Source organism: Podarcis vaucheri (genome assembly GCF_965113315.1).
Source record: "Podarcis vaucheri genome assembly, chromosome: 9".
NCBI classification, from domain to species: domain Eukaryota; kingdom Metazoa; phylum Chordata; class Lepidosauria; order Squamata; family Lacertidae; genus Podarcis; species Podarcis vaucheri.
This window is the reverse complement of record NC_138767.1, coordinates 1,059,479-1,086,898: the sequence shown is the minus strand read 5'-3', so window position 1 is coordinate 1,086,898 and position 27,420 is coordinate 1,059,479. Positions and strand designations below refer to the sequence as shown.

The following is a 27,420-nucleotide window of genomic DNA, read 5'->3' as shown; positions in this document are numbered from 1 at the left end:
CTTGTTGTGTTTCCTCCCTGCCACAAAGGCTGCCTCTGCGGATATTCATTCTTCTCCCAGATCACCCTTCTGCAGATGTTTCGGAGAGCGCCACGTTCCAGCATCCCCACCCATCATGGCTCTGCTGGCTTTGGCTGATGGAGCTGCAGCCCCAGACACCTGGAGGCCTCAAGACTGAGGAAGGCTGTTCCAGAATGCTCAGCGCCTCCTCCACCGGCCTCCTTGTCGTCACTGGAAGCTGCGTTTTAATTGAGCAACACAGAACGTGCTGAAATGCACTGCGTGATCAGTTCTCGGGTGGCCAGAAGGTGGCACTATTGATTTTCTTGGCTCTGCTGCCAGAAAATGAAGCCCAGAGCGGGAGGGGGGCAGTGGAGGTGAGGAAAACTATTATTATTAATTTTATTAATTAACCTGCCCTTCACTCTAAGCTCCCAAGGTAGTCTACACCATTAAAAAACAATTTTCAAAACAGTTTCAATCCCAGGAAAAAGGGGAGTCCTAAAAATATGGCAAGTCTTCAAACGTGGGTGGCCACTTTAACTCAAAACTGCATTTGGGGGACTCCTTCCTTCCTTCCTTCCTTCCTTCCTTCCTTCCTTCCTTCCTTCCTCCCTTCCTTCCTTCCTTCCTTCCTTCCAGTGTGCTATTGAGAACCAGCAGCTGAAGACCCCGTGTCCAGGAGAGTGAGCAGAGCAAGCCTCTTTACCTGGGAGAAAGGGACGTGCTCCTCTGGCCAGCCCGAGTCTCATGGGGAGGGACCTGGGCTCATGTCCTCCTCGAGGAGCGGAGAATGAGACCCAGGATGGCCTCAGGCCAGGGCAAGGGCCAAGCTCTGGAGAGACCCGGCTGAAGAGCCAGAGGCAGCTTTGGCACTAAGCCTCCCAGGCCAGAAGCCTTGCTTTTGCAAGGGGCGCATGAAGCGCAGCAGCTTGCAAAGGAACCCCTTTGAACCTGGGTGTTTTCCCTTTTTGCCGGAAATGCCTGGAGACAGTAAATCTCTGGGAGGCGATAGGAGCCGGGCTCCGGTTGCAGAATAAGGCAGCAGATTTGCGCATCCAGGCCACCCCCGAGACAGCCTGGAGGTTTTGCCAAGGCCCTGGCAGTGGCGCTTGTGCATGAGGCGGCGTTAGGATCTGAGCTTGGGGAGGGGAATCAAAAACCATCTTCTCTGCTGCCCTGCCAACCCCCCCTCCCTCAGTGAATCACCCCACCCCCTTCAGGTGTGGGTGGGCAGAGGGAGCGGAGCCTCTGCAAGGCAGCAGTGAGCTAGTTAAACCGTGGAACTCCCTCCCACAGCAAGATGCCAGGATGGCACCCGTCTTTCTCTGGAGACAATGGAGGAGGGGGGCCTTGGGGGGGGGGTGAAGTTGGCAGGTTGCAGCGCCTGCTGTGGCTGTAGAGACCAATACAGGAGAGACAGGTGTTGTTGCAGCTGGGGCAGAGGAAGGCGTCTGGTTGTGCTGCTGCAGATGCGCCAGGGCGTCTCTTCTCTCTTTGCTCCTCTCAGCAGCCATTTCTCCTCTTCTCACTGCTGTGGATGCAAAACCTGCCTGTCTGTCTCCAGGGACTGTGGTCGCCCGCAAGGGATTTCCACATGGTGGGGTTGATGTTGCCAGCCGCCATGTCTTGTTTGCAGACATAGGCTCCAACTCCTAGGGACCAACCTCCCTTTGGCCCCCCCAAAAAATATTTGAGAGGGCTAGGCCATTCAAATGGCGAGAGTGCACCCTACCATGTGATTATGTGGGGGAGGACTTACCAGCCCCCCTGTATTTTATTCAAGTTGGTGCCCCTGTTTGCAGACATCTTTGTGACGCAGAGTTGGCTGGCCAATGAGCCTGGTGGCTGAAGCCAGCTCCCTGTAGGCCACACCCTTGGGGATCCTGCCACCTTCCATTCTGTGGACAAGACCAAGCCAGCTTGGTTGGAACTGTGGAACTCCCTGCCACAAGAGGCAATGATGGCCGCCGGCTTTAAAAGAGGACTGGGCAAATTCATGGATGAAGACGAGAGGGCTATCGACGGCTACTGGCCATGATGATGCTTCTGAATGCCAGTTGCTGGGGAAATTGCTCTCGTGCTCGTGTCCTATTTGAGGGTTTCTCATTTGGGCAACTGCTTGGCCACTGTGGGAACAGGAGGCCGGGTTACGTTTCCGAGCACAATTCAAAGTGTAGATGCTGACTTTTAAAGCCCTAAACAGCCTCGGTCCTGTATACCTGAAGGAGCGTCTCCACCCCGGACACCGGGGTCCCTCTCCCGAAGGTCTTCTGGCAGTTCCCTCATTGCGAGAAGCCACGTTACAGGGAAGCAGGCAGAGGGCCTTCTCAGTGGAACGCCCTCCCATCAGATGTCAAAGAGATAAACTATCTGACATTTAGAAGACATCTGAAGGCAGCCCTGTTTAGGGAAGCTTTTAATGACTGATGTTTTAATGTATTTTGAATCTCTGTTGGAAGCTGCCCAGAGTGGCTGGGGCAACCCAGACAGATGGGCAGGGTACAAATAAATCATCATCATCATCATCATCTGGGCCATGGGCCTGACCTTCTCACAAGCTGCAGCAAGCAAGACACTTGGAGAAGGTGCTGAGCATGCGCCCCAGGCCCTGGCCCTCTCCTCCTGTTTGAGGCTGGGACTTCGAAGGTGAGGGATCCATTCCCAGGAGCGTCAGGGACCTGAGAGGACCCTCTGTGTCTTTCTCTCAAAGCAGGCAGCTGCCCCTGCCTGGCCTCCTCCGCCCGCTGAGCCCTGCCACTCAGCGGAGGTAGTGGGTGTCACGCGCCCCCACCTCTGACCTCAGGGAAGACGAGATCCTCTGCGGCCCCTCCTCCCTTGTGCCTGGTGACAACACAGCCGGCCTACGGACCCAGATCCCCCATCGCGGAGCAGGGATGACAGCTCTCCCTCCTCCACCGCTTCCAGGCCAGGGGTCTAATGCTCCTGCCACTCACCGGGCAGAAGAGAGGCCTCCCCCCCCCACCGCTGAATGCAGGAACAGCTGGCGCTCTGCAGGTATGGCAGGTATGCAGAGGGCTTTCTGGTTGAGGAGGGCTTCACACCTGCGCCAGGGATTGAATGTCCAGGCCGAGGCCGCCTCAAAACACATTGGCCTTCCGCCGTGCCTGGAAGTGCCCTTGGATGACTGATAAAAGGCAGGGGACACTCTGTGCGTGGGCTGGGAATCGGAGCGGAGCCGCTGAGTGGCAGGGACCGGCCTTCACCCCAGCCTGAGAGGAGGGAGGGCCCTGCAGGTGAGGCTTGCAGAGGGGGGAGCAGCAGGCCACAGGTGGTCCTGCCTGCAGGTGTGGTAAAATGAATCTCTGGATCAGGCCAAGGGGCCCCCAAATCATCCAGCCGCCTGATCTCACAGCGGCCACCCAGGTGCTTCCTATGAAAAGCCTGCAAGCAAATCTGAGCACCAGAGGCTTCTCCCTTCGGGTGGTTTCCAGCAACTGGCACCAAGCATAGCCATCCTGGCTAGTGGGCATTGATAGCCGTCTCCTCCGTGAATTTCTCTCATTTGCCTCTTTGAAAAACCATCTAGGTCAGTGGCCGAAGTCATGGGGTGGGGGAGCAGCCATAATAATAATTTATTATTTATACCCCGCCCATCTGGCTGGATTTCCCCAGCCACTCTGGGTGGCCTTCAACAAAATATTAAAATACAATAGTCTGTCAAACATTCAAAGCTTCCCTAAACAGGGCTGCCTTCAGATGTCTTCTGAAAGTCAGATAGTGGTTTGTTTCCTTGACATCTGGTGGGAGGGCGTTCCACAGGGCGGGCGCCACCACCGAGAAGGCCCTTCTCACAGGGAGGGAACCTCCAGAAGGCCCTCGGAGCTGGACCTCAGTGTCCAGGCAGAAAGATGGGGGTGGAGGTGCTCCTTCAGGTATACTGGGCTGAGGCCGTTTAGGGCTTTAAAGGTCAGCACCAACACTTTGAATTGTGCTCGGAAACGTCCTGGGAGCCAATGTAGGCTCCACACCCTCCCAGAGGCACCTACCCGGCCACTTTGGCCCAGGTGGACACATCACACGCACAACCCACAGGCAAAGAGCCACAGACCAACCAGGAGAGGAGCTGCTTAGCTGTGTCATTTTTATTCCAGACATTTAGAAGTGTTACATAAAGTGTCACGGTCAAGAAATCTATTGAGGAAGTTAAAAAGACACTGTGCACACTTCCAAGTGGATTGGCATTGACAGAGGTATCTGCGCTCAGACCGTCAGGTGATCGTAGTCGCTGGAAGACGAAGTGAGTTCAGAGAAGGACGAGGAAGAGAAGAGTCTCCTCAGCCTCAGCCTCCTCTGAGTTACAATTTGCAGTTTGAGAGAGCAATAAGGTGCATTCAAATCTAGGTGCCGAGGACCACCTAAGGCCCCCCAGAAGGAAGCCGGGTGCCGAGGCCCAGGGAGGCTCAGGCCCTGGGCGCAAGGGCTGCCCTGAACTCTGACCACAGCCCCTGCCTGGCCAGCCAAGCCTACGGGGGAGCTGCAGCTGACCAGGCCAGTCCGGAGCCCAGCCAGGGCCACGGGGCGTCCCCTCTGACATCGGTGGGACCTGCCTGGCCGCTCCGTTTGATGGCTGGACTCCTCCAAGAGCCGTGGTCCTCTTCTGCGCATGAGCCGCTCCCCAAGGGCTGCCAGCACCCTTGCGCCATGTTCCTGAGGACATTGTGGCCAGGAATGGGCAATGCAGGAAAAGGGCCACAAGCCAAGGGGGTGGGGGTGTTTGAGACGCCCCCACTCCCAAGCCCTCTGGCATACGGCTTCGTGATGAGCTCCAGGAATTCAATGGGTGGGAAAGAAAGGAAGGACTTGTCCCTCCCCCCCACCCCCGATTCTGGACTCGCGCTCCTGCGTAACCCTGAGATTAATGGCCCTTTGGGGGCAGTCAGAACTTACACAGGCATTCTGGGGCTGCCTCTCAGCTCCCCTTTTCATGCAATCCCACGATAAATGGCTTTTTGTTTCTTTCAAATGAAAAGGTTACGTTTTGGTTCCATGCCAAATGGTACCTGAATGGGTCAAGGAAAGGGATTCCTCCAGGAAGGAGGCGAGAGCCGCTGCGTCCAAGGCCCCAGCTGCATATTCACAAGGGGGTCCAAATACACTTCCACAGCAGAAGGGGGTGTGCATGATGCTCAACACCATTCCTGCAGGCTGGCCTCCACCCCACCCTTGGGCTCCCCTGCAAGATGCCAGGAAATCAGCCGTGGGGAGCCTGGCCTGGGCCTCCCCCCAGGTGGAAGATGGAGCCCTGGGCAAAGGACCCCCCCCCAGAGGGGGCAGGGAGGCAGATATTCTGTATGGAGAAAGGGCTGGCTTCTCTGCACACATCCTGCCCACGCACAGCCTCCGGAGAGAACAGGCTGTAGGTCAACCTCCCTTCACCAGGTGGGGGGCCTTCGTGGGAGGGAGTGGGGGCGAGAGGGGAAGCCTCACCCCACAGATCTCCTCCTGGACGTGGATAATAGAATCAAGGAGCAGTAGAGTGGTGGTGTGTTTGTCGCAAGGGCCATCTAATCTCCCCCGAAGGGGAGTCCACCATCTTCCAAGGCGGGTCTGCTCCAATGTTGAATGGGTTTTACCACCAGAAAGTTATTCCTACTGCTTAGTTGGACCCTCCTTTCATAGGAACATAAGAGTTGAGGGCTCCTCAAGGGTCCTCTAGTCCACCCCCTGCGATGAAGGAATCTCAGCAAAAGCATCCCTGGCAGGAGGCCCCCAACCTCTGCTTAAAGAGGCCACCTCCTTCTGAGGGAGTCTGTCCCCCAGTCAAAGAGCTCTTGCCCTCAGAAAGTTCTTCCGGGTGTTTAGTCGGAATGCAATTTGGCAAATCTAACTCACTTAAGCTGGAATGGCAAAGGTTTTTTTGGGACACCCCTGGGACCCTCGCAGGCCTCTCCTCCTCCTTCACCCAACACCCAACCCTTTGCCGCCTCTTCCTGCTGCAATGCCGTCCTCATTATTTCTTAATTAACATACCCAAGAAATCAATTAGCTGCTCAGTTCTAATTAAAAGCTAAGAGGGATGATCATCTCATTATTACGGGCTGCGGAGGTGAGCAACCCACCCTGGCGGGGGCTCCTCCCCCTCCCCCGTCTCCCCAATTATGGGAAATGATAAAACACCAAACGCCGCCGACGCCGTCCCAAGATCACAGGCTCCCCTTTGTACCTTTGGGGAGGCGGAAAAATTAATTAGCCTTTAGGCGGGCGGCTGCGGGCTTTTGCTCAGGCTTTGCTCAGTGCCCCAGCTGAGGGAAGCGGACATTTGCTAGCTCTCCAAGAGGGAAGGGGGAGTGAAACAGCCCATGAATGCAGGAAGGGGGCCAGGTGAGGCAGGATCAGGGCCTCCTCTGGCCAAGGGGTCCAGCAGGGGAGAGGGGGCTACTTGAGAGCAGAAAACACTCATCAGGAAAGGGTCCCTTCCAATGAGAGCCACGGGATTCACAGGTGCCCCTTTCAAGAAGCGCCTGAGACTTCACCATTTGGGTGGGTGGGAGACAGGAGGGGACTGTGTAGCTCAACAGCAGAGCCCCTGCCTGGCACGCAAAAGGTCCCGGGTTTAAACCCTCTGCCAGTTAGTGCACAGCAGGCAACTCTGAGCTCAAGGGACCAACGGCCTCATTCAGTGGAAGGCAGATCCCTCTGATCCTAGGGGATTTCAAGGCCTCCCTCCCGGCAGCCCCCCATGGAGGCATGGAGGGGGAGGGCAGCAGGGGATTTGCCTAGGACAAAAACCTACGTATCTGTGATACCTGCATTGCAGGGGTTGGACTAGATGTCCTTTGGAGTCCCTTCCAACTCCACCATTCTAGGACTTCCTGCGTTTCAACCCCACGTTGGAACCTCTTGAGATTTCAAAGCATATTAGCATCTGGCTCAGGCCTTCCAAAATGGGTGCTCCTACCTCCTGGGGCACAGTGGGATGCCTTGGGGGGGGTTGCTAAGAGGTAAGGGGGGGCAAAATGGGGGCACTGGAGGTGTGAATGATTATGAGGCTTTGAAAAGCTGGTATCACTGGATCAAGTTCATCTGCTTTGCTGAATTAATTAAGCTAAGTAGTTTTAATTAGATTTTGAATAAATGTGCAGCTAACTGCAATTGTTTTGAATTTTACGGCGTTACGAAGGAGCCTAAGAAGAGATTGCAGGATCAGGCCAAAGGCCCGCCTAGTCTAGCCTCCTGCTCTCACAGTGGCCAAACCCACAGGCAGAATTCGCAGCTGCCACAGGCTCACTTCTAAAGTGCTGGGAGGTCTTCAGACCTGCAGACATACACAGGAAAGGGCAGCCTCCTCTCTGTAAAAGGGAGCTATTTTGAGGATCTGTGTGCCATCCTCTGCATGACTCACAACCCACACCCCTGTTTGGGTCACCTGAGACTGAGGCTCCCTGAAATGGCTGGTATCTCTTGACGAAAGGCGGCTGCTTCCCCAGCCCGCCCTGGAAGCCAAGCAATCTGGCCCTCTTGATGCTTTTGGAACAAGGAATCCAAAAGAGACCCCCGGATTCGTTCCTCTCCCAGACTAGCGCCCCGTGGTGCTCACCTGCGAGGCACATAGAGAGTCACAGGGTTGCAGAGTTGGAAGGGATCCTCAGGGCCACCTGGCCCAACCCCACAGAGGCGCTGTGGGTGCCCCTTCCTCCTTCCTCCTAGGAACCAGGCATGGGGTTCAAGCTTCAAGGAATCTAGGAAGAGCGAGGGAATTGGCTGCTCATCAGCAGAGGAGGTCCCTGGCAGGGGTTGGGTGACCTGGCCCCCTCTCCAGTGGTGGTGGTGGTGGGGAGTCCTCCAGGCAACCACTCAGCACACAGTGTATGCGCACCCACTGAACTCCCATCTCAGTTTCTGTTTGGCTGTGTGCGCTGCCTCTTCCATGGTGCAAAATCTAATACAGTGGTACCTCGGGATGCAAACGGGATCTGTTCCGGAGCCCCGTTCGCATCCTGAATAGAACGTAAGACATGATGGCGCATCTGCGCGTGCGCGGGTTGCGTTTTGCTGCTTCCGCGCATGCATGTGACATCATTTTGAGCGTATGCGCATGTGCAAGCAGCGAAACCGTTGCCACAGAGTGCAACCTGAAAGCACTCAACCTGAAGCACATTCAACCCGAGGTGTGATTGTACAGTGGTACCTCGGGTTACAGACTCTTCAGGTTACAGACGCTTCAGGTTAGAGACTCCACTATCCCAGAAATAGTACCTCGGGTTAAGAACAGCTTCAGGTTAAGAACGGACCTCCAGAACGAATTAACCTCTGGTTAAGACCAGAGGTACCACTGTATATTCCTCTTCCTCTAATGCAGAGTTCTGAAGGTGAGCAGCAAGAGCATCAGTCCTTCCTTCCTTCCACTTCCTTGCACACAAACCTTTCCTCCCTGCTTCCCAACCCTTTCCAGGGGTCCAAGCAGCCCCGCAGCTCGGGAATGAAAGGCACCAGGAGGGGCAGAACACTGCAGACTGGCACCCCTGTGCCTGGGGTCACAAGGTTCTCTCTGGTGGCGCAAATCTACGGAGCGCTGCCAATGGAAACCCTGGGCTCAGTTCCGCCATATTAGAATCATAGAATTGCAGAATTGGGAGGGACCTCAAGGCTCATCTAGTCTGACCCCCTGCAACGCAGGAATCTCAGAACCCCTGCTTAAAACCTCCAAGGAAGGAGCGTCCAAGGGAGTCTGTTCCACTGTCAAACGATGCTCACCTCCAGAAAGTTCTTCACTAGGGTTATTATTCCAGCCAAGTTTGTTTCCTTCTCCAGCAGAGAACCCCGTTTGAAGTTTGCCTCCTCCTCTGGGCCATCCAGTGACCCTCCCTGCTGATGGCTGCCACCTACCTTCCCTCTTGCCTCTGGAAGAACATCTGCCCTGCCTTTCTCCCTGCCTGCCCTCCCTTTATGGCACTGCACGGGGCATCCGGGGCTGAAGCAGCAGGAGAGGCAGGGAAGCCCCCAAGAACCTCCACCGCTGCCAAGCGGGGAAGAAGGCCAGGCGAGCTCATTCTGTAGGCAGAGCCCTGCGCGATGGCAGCGCATTGGGCCCCAAGAGGCTGGGCAGGGAGTTGGCAGCCAGCCGGAAAGCTCCCCCCGTCCCACGATGGGGAGTGTGCAACCTGCAAACAGTGCCTTTTGCTACCTCCTGCCGGAGGGTGAGATATATGTGGGTGAGTGTGGCGGCAGTCCTCAGGCCAGTGGGGACGGGTGGGTGGGGGACGTGGGTGCTGCACGTCGGCTACGACCTTGGCTGCGTTATTGGTTTAGAATCAAAGCGAGTGCTGCGGATCTAAGATTGATTCTGTGCACATCGACTGGTGCAAGAGTGACACTGAATCGAAAGAGTACGATTATCAAGACGCCCTACCTACCTAATTCTTCTAAGTCATGCGCCGGGGGCTGAGTGCTGTGCAGAACTGAACGGAGCTGGGGAGGCTGAGCTCCTCAGGCTGGGAGGCGAAAGTGCCGTGGAGAAGAGAGGTCGACGTTCGCACGGGAGCCGAGCGGAGCCACGGAAAGGGGCCATGACAAGCCCCTCCGCTGAGGATTCAGGATGTTGGCTCTCGGCTCCTTCCTTCCCTCCCTGGCGCTCCTTCCTTTGTGCTGCTACTGTCGCTAATTTAAAACTTTAAATATTAATCTTTCCGACCAACGTGAGACGGCGGGTCTCTGAGAGTGTTAATTTACGCTCGGCTCTTGGCGGTGGGAAGATGCTACGAGGTTCTCCAGCTCTTTCCTTCTATTGTCTTAGTCATCCTCCCTTCCTCCTCCTCCTCCTCCCCCTCCCTCCATAGTCTTCCTCGCTCTCCTTTCCACGCCTCTCCGTCTCCCAGGCCCGGCAGCTCCCTTCCGCTTACAACCCTTTGTTGTAGACCAGGGTCTCGCTGGTGGTGGCCTGGGCGATTTCGGGCTCCAGGCGCGACGTCTCAATCTGCCAAAGGGGGAGAGAGAGAAAACACAGGCAGGTCAGGAGGAGCAGAGCAGCACACGGAACATGAAGAGAGGCTGCTGGATCAGGCCAAGGCATCCAGCCCAGCATCCTGTTCTCGCAGTGGCCAACAAGAGCGCAGAATCGTAGGGTTGGAAGGGCCCCCAAGAGTCATCCAGTCCAACCCCCTGAAAGGCAGAAATCTCAAATGAAGCACCCATGACGGACGGCCACCCGGCTTCTGCTTAAAAACCTCCAAGGAAGGAGACCCCACCACCTTCCACCCCATGGCTGAAAGGCTCTTAATGTTGGAAAGTTTTTCCTGTTGTTGAGTCAGAATCTCCTTCCGTGTAACTGGCCACAGATGCCTGTGGGGATCCTGCAACCGGGACCTGATCACCAGAGCCCTCTCCGCCCCATGGCTTCCAGAAATGGCATTTGGAAGCAAGACTGCCTCCAGCCATGGGGCAGAGCAGAGCCATTGTGGAGGAGGGCTGCCAGTTGTGGCAGAGACCCAAGTGGCGTCAACCAGGTGTTGGGCATTTAGCGTCGCCAGTCCCATGGCACCCTCTCTCCTAGCAGAGACAAGGAAGGAGGGGAGCGGAATACAGTGGTACCCCGCAAGACGAACGCCTCGCGAGACGAAAAACTCGCAAAACGAAAGGTTTTTTCGTTTTCGAGTTCCCTCGCAAGACGAATTTCCCTATGGGCTTGCTTCGCAAAACGAAGCTTGCCCCCGGGGACAGCGGGTCTTCTCTTTTGAAGCAAGGGACCGCGGGGAGATAGCGATCTCCCCGCAGCCCCTTGCTGCAAAAGACGTCGGGGGGAAGCGGGGAAGAAGCGCTTCGCTTCCCGTTGCCCCCGGACCTCTTCTGAAGCAAGGGGTTGCGGGGAGATAGCGATCTCCCTGCAGCCCCTTGCTGCAAAAGACCGGGGGGAAGCGGGGAAGCGAAGCGCTTCGCTTCCCGCTGCCCCCAGGACCTCTTCTGAAGCAAGGGGCTGCAGGGAGATAGCGATCTCCCCGCAGCCCCTTGCTGCAAAAGACCGGGGGAAGCGGGGAAGCGAAGCGCTTCGCTTCCCGCTGCCCCCAGGACCTCTTCTGAAGCAAGGGGTTGCGGGGAGATAGCGATCTCCCCGCAGCCCCTTGCTGCAAAAGACCGGGGGAAGCGGGGAAGCGAAGCGCTTCGCTTCCCGCTGCCCCCAGGATCTCTTCTGAAGCAAGGGGTCGCGGGGAGATAGCGATCTCCCTGCAGCCCCTTGCTGCAAAAGACCGGGGGAAGCGGGGAAGCGAAGCGCTTCGCTTCCCGCTGCCCCCAGGACCTCTTCTGAAGCAAGGGGTTGCGGGGAGATAGCGATCTCCCCACAGCCCCTTGCTGCAAAAGACCGGGGGAAGCGGGGAAGCGAAGCGCTTCGCTTCCCACTGCCCCCAGGACCTCTTCTGAAGGCTGGCGGGGGGCAAAAGTCTTTGTCCCCCCTGCCTGCCTTCCCAGGGGCTTTTAAATCGCCCTTGACAGCGGAGAAGTCCTCCGCTGTCCGGGGCAATTTTAAAATGCCGCCCGCCAGCTTTTTAAGATCCCCCGGACAGCGGAGAAGTCCTCCGCTGTCCCAGGGTTTTTTAAAATGCTGGGGGTGGGAAGAAAAGCCCTTGTCCCCCCCCCAGCCTTCAGAAGAGGTCCGGGGACAGACTGTCCCCGGACCTGGTCTGAAGGCGGTTTCCCTAGGAACGCATTAATTGATTTTCAATGCATTCCTATGGGAAACCGTGCATCGCAAGACGAAAAAACCGCAAGACGAAGAGAATTGCGGAACGAATTAATTTCGTCTTGCGAGGCACCACTGTACAGTAGGGCTGCCCAGCAACTGTAAATCTGTTGATGCTTCAACCTCCACCTCCTCCTTCTCAGCTGCCTGCCCTGCGTCTGCAGTGCTTTCTGCCTCTTCTTCCTCTCTCTCACTCTAGCCTGCTGCTTGTTCAGCACCCAACCATTCTGCCCTGCTTCCTCCTCTGGCCGGTCCTCCATGTCCCAGCACCACCACCCCCGGCTCTGAGCCTTCCTCTTCTGAGGCTTCCCTCGCAGGCAGCCCAACATTTAAATGAGTAGATGGAGACAGGCATTTGAGACACGTGGAAGCCAGGATGTCAAGCAACCCTCAGCCCCTTGGCGAATTCAGGGCAAGCAAGGGAACAACAACTCTCACTCCAAGGTTGGCGGAGGAGACCAGAAGTGGGCACATCAACCCTCAAGCCAGGAACACGAGAGGCAAGCACAACTTGGACTTCATTGACTCTGCAGTGAAAAAGGCCCTGCCAGTTGCAGGCAAACTAATTACCCAGCAACTGTCTAGGAGCAGATGGCCCAATTGAACCTCCCATCTGGGACTATCAGCAGGCTTTCCCCGAGACCTGGATCATAGCAGAGCCCCTTGCAAGACAGCAGCTCCTCAGCAAATAACACAAGGAGGCAGCTGCGCATGACTGGGCCTCCTCTGTCACCTCCCTGGATGCCAAAAGGACCCCTTCCCCTGGCCTGGCACCAAACGCCACTCTGCACACACCACTGTCTTGGTTTGGCTGAGTTTTGGGGGGTGACGTGAGAGGTTTGGACAGTGGTAATTGTCTCAGAGACCCTCCAGCAATGGAGCATCGGAAGGGCACAACAGATGAGGAGGATGAGCAGAGAGGAGATGATCAAGTGTAGGTAAAACTGGCAGCATTCCACTTTTTTATAAAAAAAAATCTCCAAAAACAAGGTGTGGAGGGATCTGTATAACCTCTTAGCTGAGAGCAGGTTGATAAACCACGGGATTAAATTACAAGAAAGTCAAAGCATCGGAGCAGATTAGCAATGAATCATCCAGTCAGATAGAGTAGCATTCTTTGTTGGGAGGTGGAGAAAGAAAATTGGGAGAACCCCCCCCCCCGTGCTTTGCATTGAAATATCTGGGTTTTTTTATAATATGTGCATCTCACTCTCCCCACTTTTAAATTTGTCCCCCCACCCCTGGGCGCTGGACACTCCCAGGTTCTCCGTATCCCCCTTTCCAGTCTGTCAGCCTTCTTGGCCAAGTGGTACCCAAACCGAGCCTCAGGCTTCCAAGAGTGCTCTTAATGCGCCTGGGATGCAGTGCATCTGCTAATTTGGCCCTTTGAGACCATGCCCACAGGTGTGGCAGCCAGGTGAAGAGGGGGCATCCCTTTCCTTCCCGTTTGGCTGGGAGGTGGTCTGCAAAAATACCCAGGAAAACAATGCCCCGCATTTGAACTTCTTGGAGAACATTTCTCAAAAACTGCATCAATGCTGCCTCCACAGCAGGGCGAAGACATCGCAGGGGTCTCTTCCCCAACATGCTCTGAGCACACTGCCCCTCCCTCCCTCCCTCCTTCTCTCTCCATCTCTGCAAATTATTCTCTCTCTGTTTTCCAAGTGCTTCTCAAGGATCTATAAAAACGCCACACACCTCTTGTTATCTGGCGGAATCTCACCCTCCTGTCCTGCAGCACGTCACTCAAAAAACGGTTCGCTTGCACTTTTATCTTGCAACCACACATTTTATGCAGCTTTTAAGTTCAATTTAATACATCGGAAGTCCTGTATCTTGGCTCCGGCGCCGAGCCTGACACAATACTAGGAACCTAAATGCTTTTGAAAATGTTTAACCTAGTTAGACAAATTAGCAAAAAATTGTGCAAAACAATTTAGGTATTTAAAATATTCAATGTTTTTAAAAACTGGAAAAACTGTTCTTAGCTTTCAGCTGCAGAAACCCAACAAAATATAACATCCAAGCAGTCTTAACATGAGGTGCAACATAACCCTTCAGCAAAGCTGTTAAACAGTTCCCGGTGCATCCTGGGAAATAGCACTTCATTTATTCAAATGCACATATGTCAGGTTTTTGCACCATATGTCATTCCAAGCTATTTACAGTAATAATTAAATCTTAATCAACGTTTAACCTCTGTAAAATGTTTGAAGGGATCTAATCACCCTTCAGTCTGCACTAATGAAGGAGAAATATATAAACATAAAAAGAAAATGATGCGCACCAGAAAGAAGAGTAATTGCAAAATTGTATTTCTTTTAAATATAATCAGCAAGTTATGTAAAGGAAGCCAACGGGTATTTTAAGTGAAGACATCTTGGGTGTCAGAGGTGTGAGTAGCTAATTTTGTACTGCTATCCATAACAGATGTAGCATATTTTCTCTTGGAGCCATTATTAGCAACTTCACCATTTCATTTCTTACTGGAACACAAAGCAGAACATGGAAAGATCTTGAGAGGTACAAGGAACGAGGAACGAGGAGGCAGCTCCAGACGCCGCCGTGATCCCCTCTGCTGGCAGCTGGAAGGTGCAGCTTCTTCTCAAGCTGCCAGGAAGACGCTCAGAGGCCAAGTGGCTTCTGTGACATTGCCCAGGGCCTCCAGGGCGGAGACCTGGCATCCGGGCTGGAAAGACCCACGGGCAGGAGGGTCCAGGGCCAGGGTGGCAGGCAGAGGCAGAGACCCAACTGGCTCCCTTTGACCGGTATTGTCCACACCGACCACCAGCAGCTCTCCAGGGTGACCAGGGATGGTGGGAGTGCTTGTCCACGGACTTCTGGACTCCTTAAGCCCCATCAGAAAGCGGGTTCATCTACCTGCCGGTGTCATCAGACGGGCACCATCTCCACAGGGGTCCAGCAGGGGCCTCTGGGGATGTGGAGGCAAGCAGGGCAGGCTGCGGGAGGAGGAGGAGGAGAAAGAGGCTGTGTTTGGGGTGGCTGCTTTGCCATGGACACCCCACACAAAGGTGGCCAGAGAGGCAGAGAGCGGGCGCTTTGTGCCTGGGCTTGATGCTCCACCTTTGGAGAAAGGCGCAGGTAGGCAGGCAGGTTCTCTGAAGGAGAAGGGACCAGCAAGTGAAGGGGGGCGGCAATTCAACAGGGGTGGCTCTGGCTGCAGGGGCCCAAAGGAGAGAGCCAAGTTCAGGGGAAGTGGGGCGTGGGGAGTCACCCACACTTGTGGTCCAGGAAGGGCCCGACTTGACAGCAGCCGGTCTAGACAAGCTGGCTTTGGGGTCTCTTTCAGCCTTGGCACTCTGTGATGTCTGGGGCTGTCGGAGTCCAGAAGCAACAGCGGGGAGGGAGACTCCACAAGGGGAGGCAGCGAAGCTTCTGAGCACCAGTTGCTGGAAACTGAGTGGCTCTTGTCCTTGAGTCCTGCTTCCGGGTTCCCCAGACGGGGCACTGTGAGATCAGGATGCTGGAAGAGAGGAGCAATGCTCCTGCTCCCTCTCCTGCAACACCTGGCCTTCTGGTCACCATGGGAAAGGAGGCCAGTCGGAGAGGTCCCCCCTCCTCATCTGCCAGGCTCAGAGATCTTTAAAGGGCAATTACCTGCTCCAGAGGGGACGGGCCCCCTCATTTCTTCCTGCCTCGGCTTTGATCATCTCCCCGTGTTTGACATTTCGAAGCAGTGAATTTTGGAGGGATGAATGACGTTCCTGAGGAGCTTTCAGCCTCTCCACTTTCCCTCCGCAGCACGGATGGCGGGAGCTTCCCCTGTCTCGGTTTGCACAGCTGAGCATGAAAGTCCCACAGGTGCAAGGTGTTAAAAGGAAGGCGCTGAAGGGCTTAGCGGAGAGCCTGCCCTGAGCCACGCAGAGCCTCTCCAAAGGGCGCGGCGGGGGCTGTGTCAGCACAACAAAGGCCTCAGGAACCCGGACCAGATCAGCACATCAGCAAGGCCCAGCTGGGGCCGGGCGCACAGGACTTCTGCAAATCCCCAGAAGGGCGGTTTCACAGAACTGCAGAGTTGGAAGGGACTGTGAGGATCATCCAGCCCAAGCTGCTGCAATGCAGCAATCTTTTTGCCCAACGTGGGGCTTGAACTCCCAACCCTGAGATTAATAATAATAATAATAAATTATTATTTATACCCCACCCATCTGGTTGGGTTTCCCCAGCCACTCTGGGTGGCTCCCAACTGAATATTAAAAACACAATACAGTACAGCATTAAACATTAAAAACTTCCCTAAACAGGGAAGGATCCTGCCTTCAGATGTCTTTTAAAAGTAAGGTAGTTGCTTATTGCCTTGACCCTTGATGGGACATTTGATGGGAGGGCGTTCCACAGGGCAGGCGCCACCACAGAGAAGGCCCTCTGCCTGGTTCCCTGTAACCTCACTTCTCACAGGGAGGGAACTGCCAGAAGGCCCTCGGCGCTGGACCTCAGTGTCTCTTGACTTAGGAAGAGCTTGGGATCGCTCAAAGAACAGCTTGTGGAACCTCGTCCATTGCGGGTTTTCCGAGCAAAGGTATCTCTTGGTCCTGCTCTGGATAAGAATGTAGGGAAAGTAGGTATCCAGGTAAAGCCTGGAAGCAGGACCGAGAGCAGGAGCAGAACTCTCCTCCCTTGGGATCCACAGCACTGGTACCTTGACAGAGGAGGGAGAAAACTAGCCATTGCGACTAGTAGCCACTGATGGCCTGATCCGCCATGACTCTGCCTCATCCTCTTCCGAAGCCTCAAAGTTGGTGGACACCCCTGTTTAACTCTGCGCTGCGTGAAGAAGGACTTTCTTCTGTCTGTCTTGAACATGGGTAGGCAAACTAAGGCCCGGGGATCGGATCCTGCCCAATCACCTTCTCAATCTGACCCGCCGACAGTCCGGGAATCAGTGTGTTTTTACATGAGTAGAATGTGTGCTTTTATTTTTAATGCATCTTGGCTTATTTGTGGGGCATAGGAATTCGTTCATATATTTTTTTCCAAAATATAGTCCGGCCCCCCACAAGGTCTGAGGGACAGTGGACCGGCCCCCTGCTGAAAAAGTTTGCTGACCCCGGTCTGGAACCTTTCAACATTCAGCCTCATTGAATGTCCACGAGTTCTAGTGCTATGAGAGAGGAAGAAAACCTTTTCTTTGTCCACTTTCTCCAAACCACGCATGATTTTCAATACACCTCTATCATGCTTCTCCTTCCCCACCTTTTCTCTAAATGAAAAAGGCCCAAATACCTTTCCTCACATGGGAGCTTCTCCACTCCCTCAGTCATTTCGGTTGCCCTTTTCCGGACCTTTTCCAGATCTACAATATCCTTTTTGCAGTGAAGTGCCCAGAACCATACACGAAGTCGCACCAAGCGTTTCCATCATGGCATTTGAGCGTTTCTGTTGAGTTCAGGTCCTGTTTATGGGTTTATCACTGCAGCATCTGTTGGCCACTGTGAGAACAGGCTAGATGGGCCTCATCCAGCAGAGTTCTTCTTAGGTTCTCAAATGTTTCCCATCTCTGGAGCGGAGGATTCCAAGCTCATGGCATGGCAAACACTGGACCAGAGACCCCTTCAAGGTCCTTTCCAAAGAGTTTCGCTCAAAGTATCAAAACACATAATAGTCAGAGGACAGGTAAGGATGGTCAAAAGGAATAAATATCTCCCCTTCTGTAGGATTTGGCAAGTGGAACGAATCACTCAAAACGAGCCAGTGCCCCAATGTGCCCACCATATTCTGGCCCAGAAAAAATAAACATTCGAAGGCTTGTCCAAGTACGAGACTGTGGTTACTTTACACACCTTAAGCCAGGCATGTTTACTGCAGCTCAGCGGACAGCTAAGAGCAGGACCAAGCAGATGTAACACTCATTTGCACGCCGCAGGCACAGACTGAATCAGGATGGCACTGCTAACCTCCCCTCGAAAGGTAATCTGCTTTGCCAGAGCACCGCTAACAAACTCTCTAGCCACGCACAACTCCTTTCCCATAAAGGCCTGGGGCATCGAAGGCTCCTGTGAAACAAGAATGGTTTTCGTCAGCCTCTCTCCACAAACCAGAGGCCCAGCTCCCAGGAAGTGATATCGGCTTGTGCTCCTCGCCATTCTTCCTATTTCCTTTCTCTTTTAAAAATACTGTATATATTTTTACTGACTTTCAAGATAAGAATTTCCCAGCTGCCATCAGAAATGCACTTCTCTTGGCCATCCCAGGCCCCCTCTGTGGCGTCCAGCAGAACGCAGGTATTCCCTCCGTCCTTACGGAGGAATGTCAGTTTAACAGGGCTAATTACACAAGCGTAGCTGAAGCTTCCCTTGGAGACAAATGAATAACAGTGTTTTCAGAAAGTGCGGTTGTCTCCCAAAGTGTTGAAGGATGCAGGAGGTTGGGGAGGGGCAGAGAGAGTGGGGAGGAATAGCAACTTCCATCACTCACATTTTGCAGCATCAGCATCACACACACACACACACCCCGGTTGCTGTGGCAGCGAGTGCCACAACCGACCGCGTCTGCAACAGAAATAAGGCAAGTAGCCCCCACCCCCCACACACCTGGACAGCTCTTGGGAGGGGAATGATGGAAGCCAAGGTGGAGCTGCCTTTCTTAGTTCAAGTCCTCAACCCTCAGGGGCTGAGATGGAGCAAGACTCTCACAAGCCAGTGAATAAAGAGATTCTCAGGTGAATGACTGGCCAATGCCATTTCAACGAATTGTTCTCCCTCCCTCCCTTAATAATAATAATAATAAATCCTGACTATTTGTCATCAGCATACATGGCCTTTTGCAGAGGAACACAGGCCAAGAAACCAAAAATCCGAGTCCCTGCCCCGAGGCAACTACATCAGGACAAGAGGAAAGGGACGCTGCCTTGGGCACCTCAGGTGCAAAAAACAAACTATCAGATAAACGAAGAGTGGCTGCTAGAGAGGAATAATAATAATAATAATAATAATAATAATAATAATAATAATTTATTATTTATACCCTGCCCATCTGGCTGGGTTTCCGCAGCCAATCTGGGCGGCTTCCAACAAAGTATTAAAATACAGTAGTCTGTTAAACATTAAAAGCTTCCCTAAACAGGGCTGCCTTTAGATGTCTTCTAAAAGTCTGGTAGTTGTTCTTCTCTTTGACATCTGGTGGGAGGGTGTTCCACTAGGGCTGGTGCCACCACTGAGAAGGCCCTCTGCCTGGCTCCCTGTAACCTCAATACTCGCAGCGAGGGAACCGCCAGAAGGCCCTCGGAGCTGGACCTCAGTGTCCGGGCAGAACGATGGGGGTGGAGACACTCCTTCAGGTATACAGGACCGAGGCCATTTAGGGCTTTAAAGGTCAGCACCAACACTTTGAATTGTGCTCGGAAACATACTGGGAGCCAATGTAGGTCTCTCAGGACCGGTGTTATGTGGTCCCAGCGGCCACTCCCAGTCACCAGTCTAGCTGCCGCATTCTGGATTAGTTGTAGTTTCCTGGGGGCCAGGTGATGGCAGCCCCGTGGCAAGCTGCCTGTAGGGGACTTACCTACCACCCCTGCTTCTCCCTCCCTGCCTCTTAGGGGGCTCCTACTACATCCAGGGTCCCTGCCAGCCCCACACGGAGCCCAGAAGCAACGACTCCTGCTTCAAGGCCTTACGGGGTGCATGAAGGACAGGCAGGTCAGGCCCAGGGGGGGTGGGCAAGACAGGGAGAGGCAGCCACACAGGAGGAGGAGCAGGCCAGGCCCAAGCGGGTCTTGGGGAGGGAAGCGGCAGATGGGGCTGCCTGGTAGTCAGCCCCACTTCTCCTGCTTCCCCCACCGCCGCTCGCTTGCCAAGCCAGCCTGCTGCTCCAACACTGGGCAGGAAGCCGTGTCGAGGAGCCCGGAGCCTCGGATGAGGAGCGAGATGGAGGCCCAGTCTGTGGAGGGTCCTAATTGCTCTGGCTGTCAGGAACCACAGAACCAGTGCTATTCTTCTGGAAAAAGAGGCGCCGGAACGTTCTCTTAGAATGGCAATGGTGCCCGCCTGAGAGGGGCTGGAATGGAGTTCTTGTGAGTTTTGGCTGGGGGGAAAAGCCCTGCACAGAAACACAGAATTCTAGAGTTGGAAGGGGCCCCCCAAGGTCATCTAGTCCAGCCCCCTGCAATGCAGGAATCTCAGCTGAAGCATCCCTGACAGACGGCCACCCAACCTCAGCTTAAAAGCCTCCAGCGAAGGAGAGTCCACCACCTTCTGAGGGCGTCCATTCCACCGTTGAAGAAGTCTCACCATCAGACGGCTCTCCTGGATGTTTAGTCCGAAACACGCTTCTTGTAATCAGTTCAACCCATTGGTTTGAGTCCTACCCTCTGGAGCAGGAGAAAGCAAGCTTGCTCCCTCCTCCACGTGACAGCTCTTTAGATATCTGGCCTTTGTTCTCGTATCTCCTCTTTTCCAGGCTAAACATATCCAGCTCCTCCTAGCGTTCCACCTAAGGCCTGGTCTCCAGACCCTTCGTCCTCTTGGTCTCCCTCCTCTGCACACCTTCCAGCTTGTCAACATCCTTCTTAAACTGGGGTGCCCAGAACGGGACACATCTCTCCAGACGTGGTCTGACCAAGGCAGAGGAGAGGTGCCATGACTTAATCTAGACAAACTATGCCTCTTCAATGCAGCCTAGAATGCATTAGGGTTTTTTTTGGCTACTCAGTCAAAGCATGTGCACAAGGGACGCAGGTGGCGCTGTGGGTTAAACCACAGAGCCTAGGACTTGCTGATCAGAAGGTCGGCGGTTCGAATCCCCACAACAGGGTGAGCTCCCGTTGCTCGGTCCCTGCTCCTGCCAACCTAGCAGTTTGAAAGCACATCAAAGTGCAAGTAGATAAATAGGTACCACTCCGGCGGGAAGGTAAACGGCGTTTCCGTGCGCTGCTCTGGTTCGCCTGAAGCGGCTTAGTCATGCTGGCCACATGACCCGGAAGCTGTACGCCGGCTCCCTCGGCCAGTAAAGCGAGATGAGTGCCACAACCCCAGAGTCGGCCACAACTGGACCTACTGGTCAGGGGTCCCTTTACCTTTTACAAAGCATGTGCAGAGCTCCATTATGCCTTTTGCTCTGGGCCGGGGACCAAGCACAGCCCCCGGCAGCAGAGATGACTGCCCAGACCAGATGAGGTGATATTGCCCCTGCCCTTGGGACGTCACTCTGCACATGGGCAGAGGCACAACCCGCCAACAGCAGTGGGAGAGAGCAAGTGTCTGAGATGGATCCCAGAGAAGTAAGACAATGACTAGGTCTTTTTTCTCTCAGCGGGGCAGGGAGCTGCAAGGCGGGTGGTGCATAAAACACCCACCCCTTGCTCCAAAGTGCCTCCCTCCTGAGAGAGGCTTTCAAGCCTCTACAAGGTTGTTTGTTTTTTGTAGGACTCTTAATGGCTTAGAGGCACTAGGAAGTGAAGGCTCTGTTAAAGAGGAATGTTTTGATGCCCACCAGCACCCCACACACCTGGGGGGCGGTAGGGGCTGGTTAGCAGGGGCTTGCAACGCAGATAGTTTACATACTTGAAGCAAGGAGCTGAGAGAACAGGAGGAGGAGGAAACCGGATCCTGCTCAGATCCGGCTGTCGAACCCTCCTGAGCCACACAAGAGGGTTCCCCCTCCCCTGTCGTGACCCCTTTGGCCTCCAGTTCCCCACCGGACGAGCCTCTCTCTGCTTCAGAAGGGACGCCAACCCTGGGACCAGGCTGAGCGCTTGGGGTGGGGGCTCGGCCTGGACTGAGCCTCTTGCAGAACCTGCTTGCCTTGTTTCAAAGGCCCGTCTCAAGGAGTCCAGAGGCACCGGGAGAGAGAGGGGGGGGGGGAAGTCTTCCCTTGCAGAGTCATAGTCTGGAGGCCATTGCAGGGTCTCCAAGGCTGGGAGGGGGGCTCTCGTTCCTCCCTCACCCCCTTCACTCCCGACTCCGGTTCCTTTGGCAACCCAGGGGGCTACAACGGTTGCCCTGCCCCAGGGCTTCGCAGGTGGTAGCTGGCCTCTGTGGCCCCACACCATCCTCTGTGGTTCAGGAGGGGCTGCTGCTGCTGGCCAGGGCTCCTCAGGATGGCTGCAGGCAGGCGTGGGATGGGCTGTAATGAGAATGTGATTCCTGCATTGCAGGGGATTGCCCTAGATGACCTTTGGGGGTCCCTTCCAACCCTACAATCTTATGAGATGTGGCCACAAGGCTGGCAGAATGCACTCGTCCGAGGAAGGTCCCTGGGGAGACCAGGGGGGGGGTATTGGTTGGTTGGGTTGGCTCAGGTCACCGCTAATGTGCAGAGTCCTTAAGATTATGACTCCATGGCACATTATAATAATATAATAATTTATTATTTATACCCCGCCCATCTGGCTGGGTTTCCCCAGCCACTCTGGGCAGCTTCCAACAGAACACGAAAATACAAAATTTCAGGCTGCATAAAGCAAAGGCAAAGGGGAGGTGCCCAAGGAGAGAGGCAGGTCACGCCAGAGGAGACTGCTGCTGGATGAGGCCCCTGGCCCACCTAGTCCATCATCCTGTTTGCACAGGGGCCAAGCAGATGCCTCTTGTGGGAAACCCAGAAGCAGGATCCGGGCACAAGAGACCTCATGGCAAGTCACACTCTGAAATACAACATTAAAAACAGTTTTGACTTAATAAGAAAAACAAGAATAGAGTGGGTCCATAAATGTATATTCTTCTTGTTCTTCTGGGCATCCAGCTGTCTCGAGAGGCAATGGAGTGTGCCTCTGGGGGTGAAGGGAAACCGCTGCGTCAGCAGCACCAAAGTGACCTCCTCGGGGCACAAGCCGGGGCAGCGTGTCTGGAGGTCCTGGGCTGCCCAGACGACAAGACCCCCCTCTTGGCCTGGCTGATGGGGTCCAAAGGAAAGCAGAGCAAGATGTTGGGCACCAGCTGGGCTGCAGGAGTTGCCAAAAGGAGGCGTACGAGGCACCATCCAACTGCCTTAGGGACTCCACTCTGGATTTGTGGAGGGTTTACTCCTGAGCCTGTTGTCTTTGTCCATGGAGTTTTCTTGGCTTGCCAGTTCCTGCTCCAGGTGGATCACGTTTGGTCAAAACGCTCCACTATGACCTGTCCATCTTGGGTGGTCCTGCACAGCATAGCTCATAGCTTCTCTGAGTTATTCAAGCCCCTTCGCCACAGCAAGGCAGTGATCCATGGACTGCAAGAAGATCCAACCTCTCCATTCTGAAGGAAATCAGCCCTGAGTGCTCACTGGAAGGACAGATCCTGAAGCTGAGGCTCCAAGACTTTGGCCACCTCATGAGAAGAGAAGACTCCCTGGAAAAGACCCTGATGTTGGGAAAGATGGAGGGCACAAGGAGAAGGGGACGACGGAGGACGAGATGGTGGGACAGTGTTCTCGAGGCTGCCAACATGAGTTTGACCAAAGTGTGGGAGGCAGAGGAAGACAGGAGTGCCTGGCGTGCTCTGGTCCATGGGGTCACGAAGAGGCGGACACGACTAAACAACAACAAGAACAACAATTACTCCTGAGCCTTTTATTTTCCCAAAGATGTCCCTCAAGTAGAGTTTCAGGGTCCAAGACAGAGGGAGTGTGGATGTTTCTCAAGTGTCCAAGACCAGGGCAAAAGCTACTTCAGGAACCCACTTGCTCCAGGAAGAGGGAGCAATGGAGGGAGGCAGTTCCTGTTCCAGCAGACATCCCTGCCCTCCGGTGGTCTTTGCAGCAAAGGTATTCTTCTGGATGCTAGGCGAAGGGGTGGTGGGAGCCGAGGGGAGCGTCAAGGCAAAGCCAAGGGGAAGGACAGAGGAAATCCGAAGTCCCCAGCTGGACCCATGAGCTTTGCCTGTGATGCAGACAGGGCTGGCGTGCCAGCAGGGTGAGGGGCGAGAAGACTGGGCTGGTTCACTCCTCCCATCAGTCCCAGCCAGCAAGTCTGTGTGCTGCTGACGCTGGCAGGAGTTGCAGCCCAAAGCCTTTGGGGGGCGCCCAGTTGGAGGAGGCTGGCACAAAGCGTGGGCTGAGAAACTGCCTGGCCCAACCCCGGCAGCAACGAGCAGCCAAAGCCCCCCACACCCCTCACTGGATGCTCCCAAGTCAGCTGGCACAAGGCAGGAGAAGGCAATGAGGATGCCCTCTTCCCCAGGAGCGTAGCATGGGTTGCCAGTGCCTGGGGCCACACACAAGGGGTGGACAGGGGGAAACAAAGGGAGGACACATGCGCATTCAACTGCCTAATGGCATCTGCATCACCCAAGAGGTTGCAGCCACAGAGGGAAGAAAAGAAGAGCCGTTAAGTTTTCTGGTTTGCATGGAGAAGCCATTATCCATGAAGCTCAGTGACTGAAGGGCGTAGCTGTATTGAGGCTGCACTGGGTGTTGAGATTTGCACCCCTAACAATTTTGTGCCCCGGTGTCCCCCGTCCCCCTGCTATGCCACTGCTCCCCCCCCCCCCCGGGAAATGAGCCTGGTGCTGGAATGTGCTTCTTAGCTGGCCCAAGCTGGGCTTGTGTGGTTCTGCTGGACTTTGCTGAGAAGGCTGGGAGTCTCGCAGCATTGTTCTTTTATTGTTCTCCTGTTCTCTGGCAGAGGCATCCCAGCAGGCGGCAGGAGAGGGGGAGAGAGGAGAGGGCAGCGCCTCTCCATCAGCTCTGAGGAAATTCTTGGCGGCTCATCTCCCATTCTTTCCCTTCCAGCTGGTCACTGCAAGAATGCTGTAACTCAGAACCCGTGCCTGGAGTTTGCTCTCTTCCTCCTCTCTCTTGGGCGTGCTTCCTTTTGTGCCATGCCTTTTAGCCTGTCAGCTTGAGAGTGGGGGCTTCGTGCTATTTCTACGCCACCCCGGAAGCCTATTTTCAACTGAACAGCATGATTTAAAAATGCTTTGAATCAAAGGATGCTGTGGGTTGGGAGCATCACTTTTCCTTTTTCATGGGACTGTGTGACTCTCAGCCTGAGCAGGGCCAACTTCAGTTTCTTGGTTTTAGATGCGCCTTCAGTCACAGAATAGTAAGAACCGGAAGGGGCTGCCCATGGTCATCTAGTCCAACCCCCTGAAATGCAGGTATCACAGCCAGAGAATCCTCGACAGATGGCCACCCAACCTCTGCTAAGAAACTTCCAACGGGCTGCCCATTCCCCTGTTGCACAGCTCTTGCCATCCTGAAGTTCTTCTTGATGTTGATTCAGAATCTCCTTCTCACACTTTGAATCCCCTGGAGTCCTCAGCTGCCTGCCCCCTTCCCTTTTCTCCGAACTGTGTAGCTCTTCTTCCTCCGCCCTCCTCCCCAGCACAAATTCTCCTCTTATTGCTGACTTTTGTCAGATGAATTCACAAACCATTGTTTCGTTGTATTTGTTTTTCCTTAGATTAAGTTGTTTGCCACTCTGGGAGTTGTTGTAGCGAAGGTCAGTTTATAAAGAAAGGTCACTATTTTTCTTTTTTCTCAAAGGGCACCGGCTACAGCGCTGCCTCGAGGACCATCGGAAACAACTCCAGACTTCTCAAGCGCAGAGCAGAGTCGCAATGGGCACAAGGCCAGTGAACTCCAGGGCAGGCAGAGCGTGGCTCCTGAGGAGCCATGGCAGAGGCTGAGGCTTCTTCTGAGGCTTTCGAGAGCAAGACGTCTTCGCTTTCCAAAGTGTTTCTGGACCTCATGGCCCCAGGGGCAAGACCGGAAATGTGGTGGCAAAATATTAAAAAGAACGAAGATGTATCTATACACACACAAATACATGAGAAACAGCCAAAGGCGATCATGTCCTCTTGAAATGTCCAAGAATTTTTAAGGGGAGTTTATCAAGTCTCCCCCCCCCCCCCACATTGCTAAATGACAGTCAGAGTAAGAACTCTGCAGAATAAAATGCCTGGACTCTAGCTGGGCTTGTGGAATTGTGGCATGACAGACTTTGACTACTGGCAACAGAAAGAAGCACGGGAGTTAGAGAACCCAGTTTTTGACACTGAGCTTGACAGACTTTGATTTGGCATCCGGCCACATGAACTCTCATATTTTAAAACATGGCTTTTGTGCCGATCACACTTCTGCCTCCAATGTGCCCCTTGGTATGCCAACCTACTCATTCAGACCCCTCGGCCCCCACTGTACGGCCAACACCACACAGGTCAAATGAGAAAAGCCTTGGCAACGCTGCAGCTCCAGTCCACGCACTCGGCCACACTTGAAGGACTCCATCACCAGGTCCCTTATGAAGAGAGTTTGCCCATGGGGAGGAGGCAAAGTGCCTGAAGATTCACCCCACAACTTACTGGTTTGTCCAATCTACAAGGACTTAAGAGCAACCTTGCTCAAAGAGTTAAATCCCCCAGCTGGGAGATCGAGTGGGACTCCAACTTTTCATCAGGGGAGAGGTTTCCCCAACACTTCTGGAAGAGTGGGTTGTTTTGCCTTCAGAGAGGCACTTTTAAGAAGGAAGGCTTGTTGGGTGAAAAGTTAATCTGACAGAATGCTTGATTTTAATAATTATTTTAACTGTGTAATGCATTTTATTCTGTTCTATGTATTTTGTTTTTCATTGCTTCGGCTACACAAATATTTTTGTTGTTGTTGTTTAGTCGTTTCCGCCTCTTCGTGACCCCATGAACCAGAGCATGCCAGGCCCTCCTGTCTTCCACTGCCTCCCTCATGCTGGTAGCTTCGAGAACACTGTCCCACCATCTCAGCCTCTGTCGTCCCCTTCTCCTTGTGCCCTCCTTCTTTCCCAACATCAGGGTCTTTTCCAGGGAGTCTTCTCTTCTCATGAGGTGGCCAAAGTCTTGGAGCCGCAGCTTCAGGATCTGTCCTTCCAGTGAGCACTCAGGGCTGATTTCCTTAAAAATGGATAGGTTTGATCTTCTTGCAGTCCATGGGACTCTCAAGAGTCTCCTCCAGCACCAGAACTCAAAAGCATCCATTCTTCGGTGATCAGCCTTCTTGATGGTCCAGCTCTCACTTCCATACATCACTACTGATGAAAACTATATGGACAAGGTGATGTCTCTGCTTTTTAAGATGCTGTCTAGGTTTGTCATAGTATAGAATTGTAGAATTGGAAAGGACCCCAACGGTCATCTAGTCCAACCCCCTGTATTGCAAGCATCTTTTGCCCTGCATGGATTTCGAATCCATGACCCTGAGATTAAGAGTCTCATGCTCTGATTGAGCTACCCACCTACCGGTGGATAGATGCCTGTTGTGGATAAATAACCTTTGCGGTCTATAGACCATTGCCCCCCCCCCCAGCTCAGTACTGCTCACTCTGACCAGCAGCAGTGGCTCTCCAGGGTTTCCAGGAAGAAGTCTCATTCCCAGGCCTATCTGGAGATGCTGCCATTGGGGATGGAACCAGGGAACTTCCACATGCAAAGCCGATTCTCCACCACAGAGTACAGTCCTCATCCACACACCCACGCGCAAGGATTCACCCTGGTCACTGCTCCCTGCACAATGGAAGTGAACTGAAGCTGCACAAGAGCGCCGCCACCAGCAGAAGAGAGGCAGTGCAGTTCAGCGGTGGGAGTGCTGGACTAGGACTGGGGAAAGGCAGGTTCCAGTCTTGGCTCAGCCATAAAGCTCACTGCGTGGCCTTGAGCCGGCCGTCTGTCTCTCAACACAATCTCCCTTGCAGGGCTGTGGAGAGGAGAAAACAGGGTCCTTGAGGAAATGCCTACTCTGCCCTTGTGCAGCTCCAGTTCATTCAAGCGAGGCCTGAGCCACAGATCCACGCCTGGCCAAGGTGTGAATGTCAGCAGAGGCTGCTG

At 54.1% G+C, this 27,420-nt stretch overlaps 1 protein-coding gene and 1 long non-coding RNA gene across 3 annotated transcripts in view; both read right to left on the bottom strand.

The window, feature by feature from the left end:
- Window positions 1-4,091: 4,091 nt before the first annotated feature.
- Window positions 4,092-8,294, bottom strand: LOC309540161. The gene is made up of 2 exons (XR_014223086.1): window positions 4,568-8,294; window positions 4,092-4,469 (listed from the first exon to the last, which is right to left on the bottom strand). It is a non-coding gene; the product is annotated as an uncharacterized lncRNA (long non-coding RNA).
- Window positions 8,295-9,163: 869 nt separating this feature from the next.
- SFXN5 (sideroflexin 5) overlaps window positions 9,164-27,420 on the bottom strand; it is a 104,302-nt gene continuing 86,045 nt past the window's right edge. For both annotated transcript variants that reach the window (XM_082236634.1, XM_082236635.1), the window contains one exon: window positions 9,164-9,937. In XM_082236634.1, the coding sequence (XP_082092760.1) occupies window positions 9,860-9,937 (78 nt within the window). In that variant the 3' untranslated portion in view covers window positions 9,164-9,859. The remainder of the gene's footprint in view (window positions 9,938-27,420) is intronic.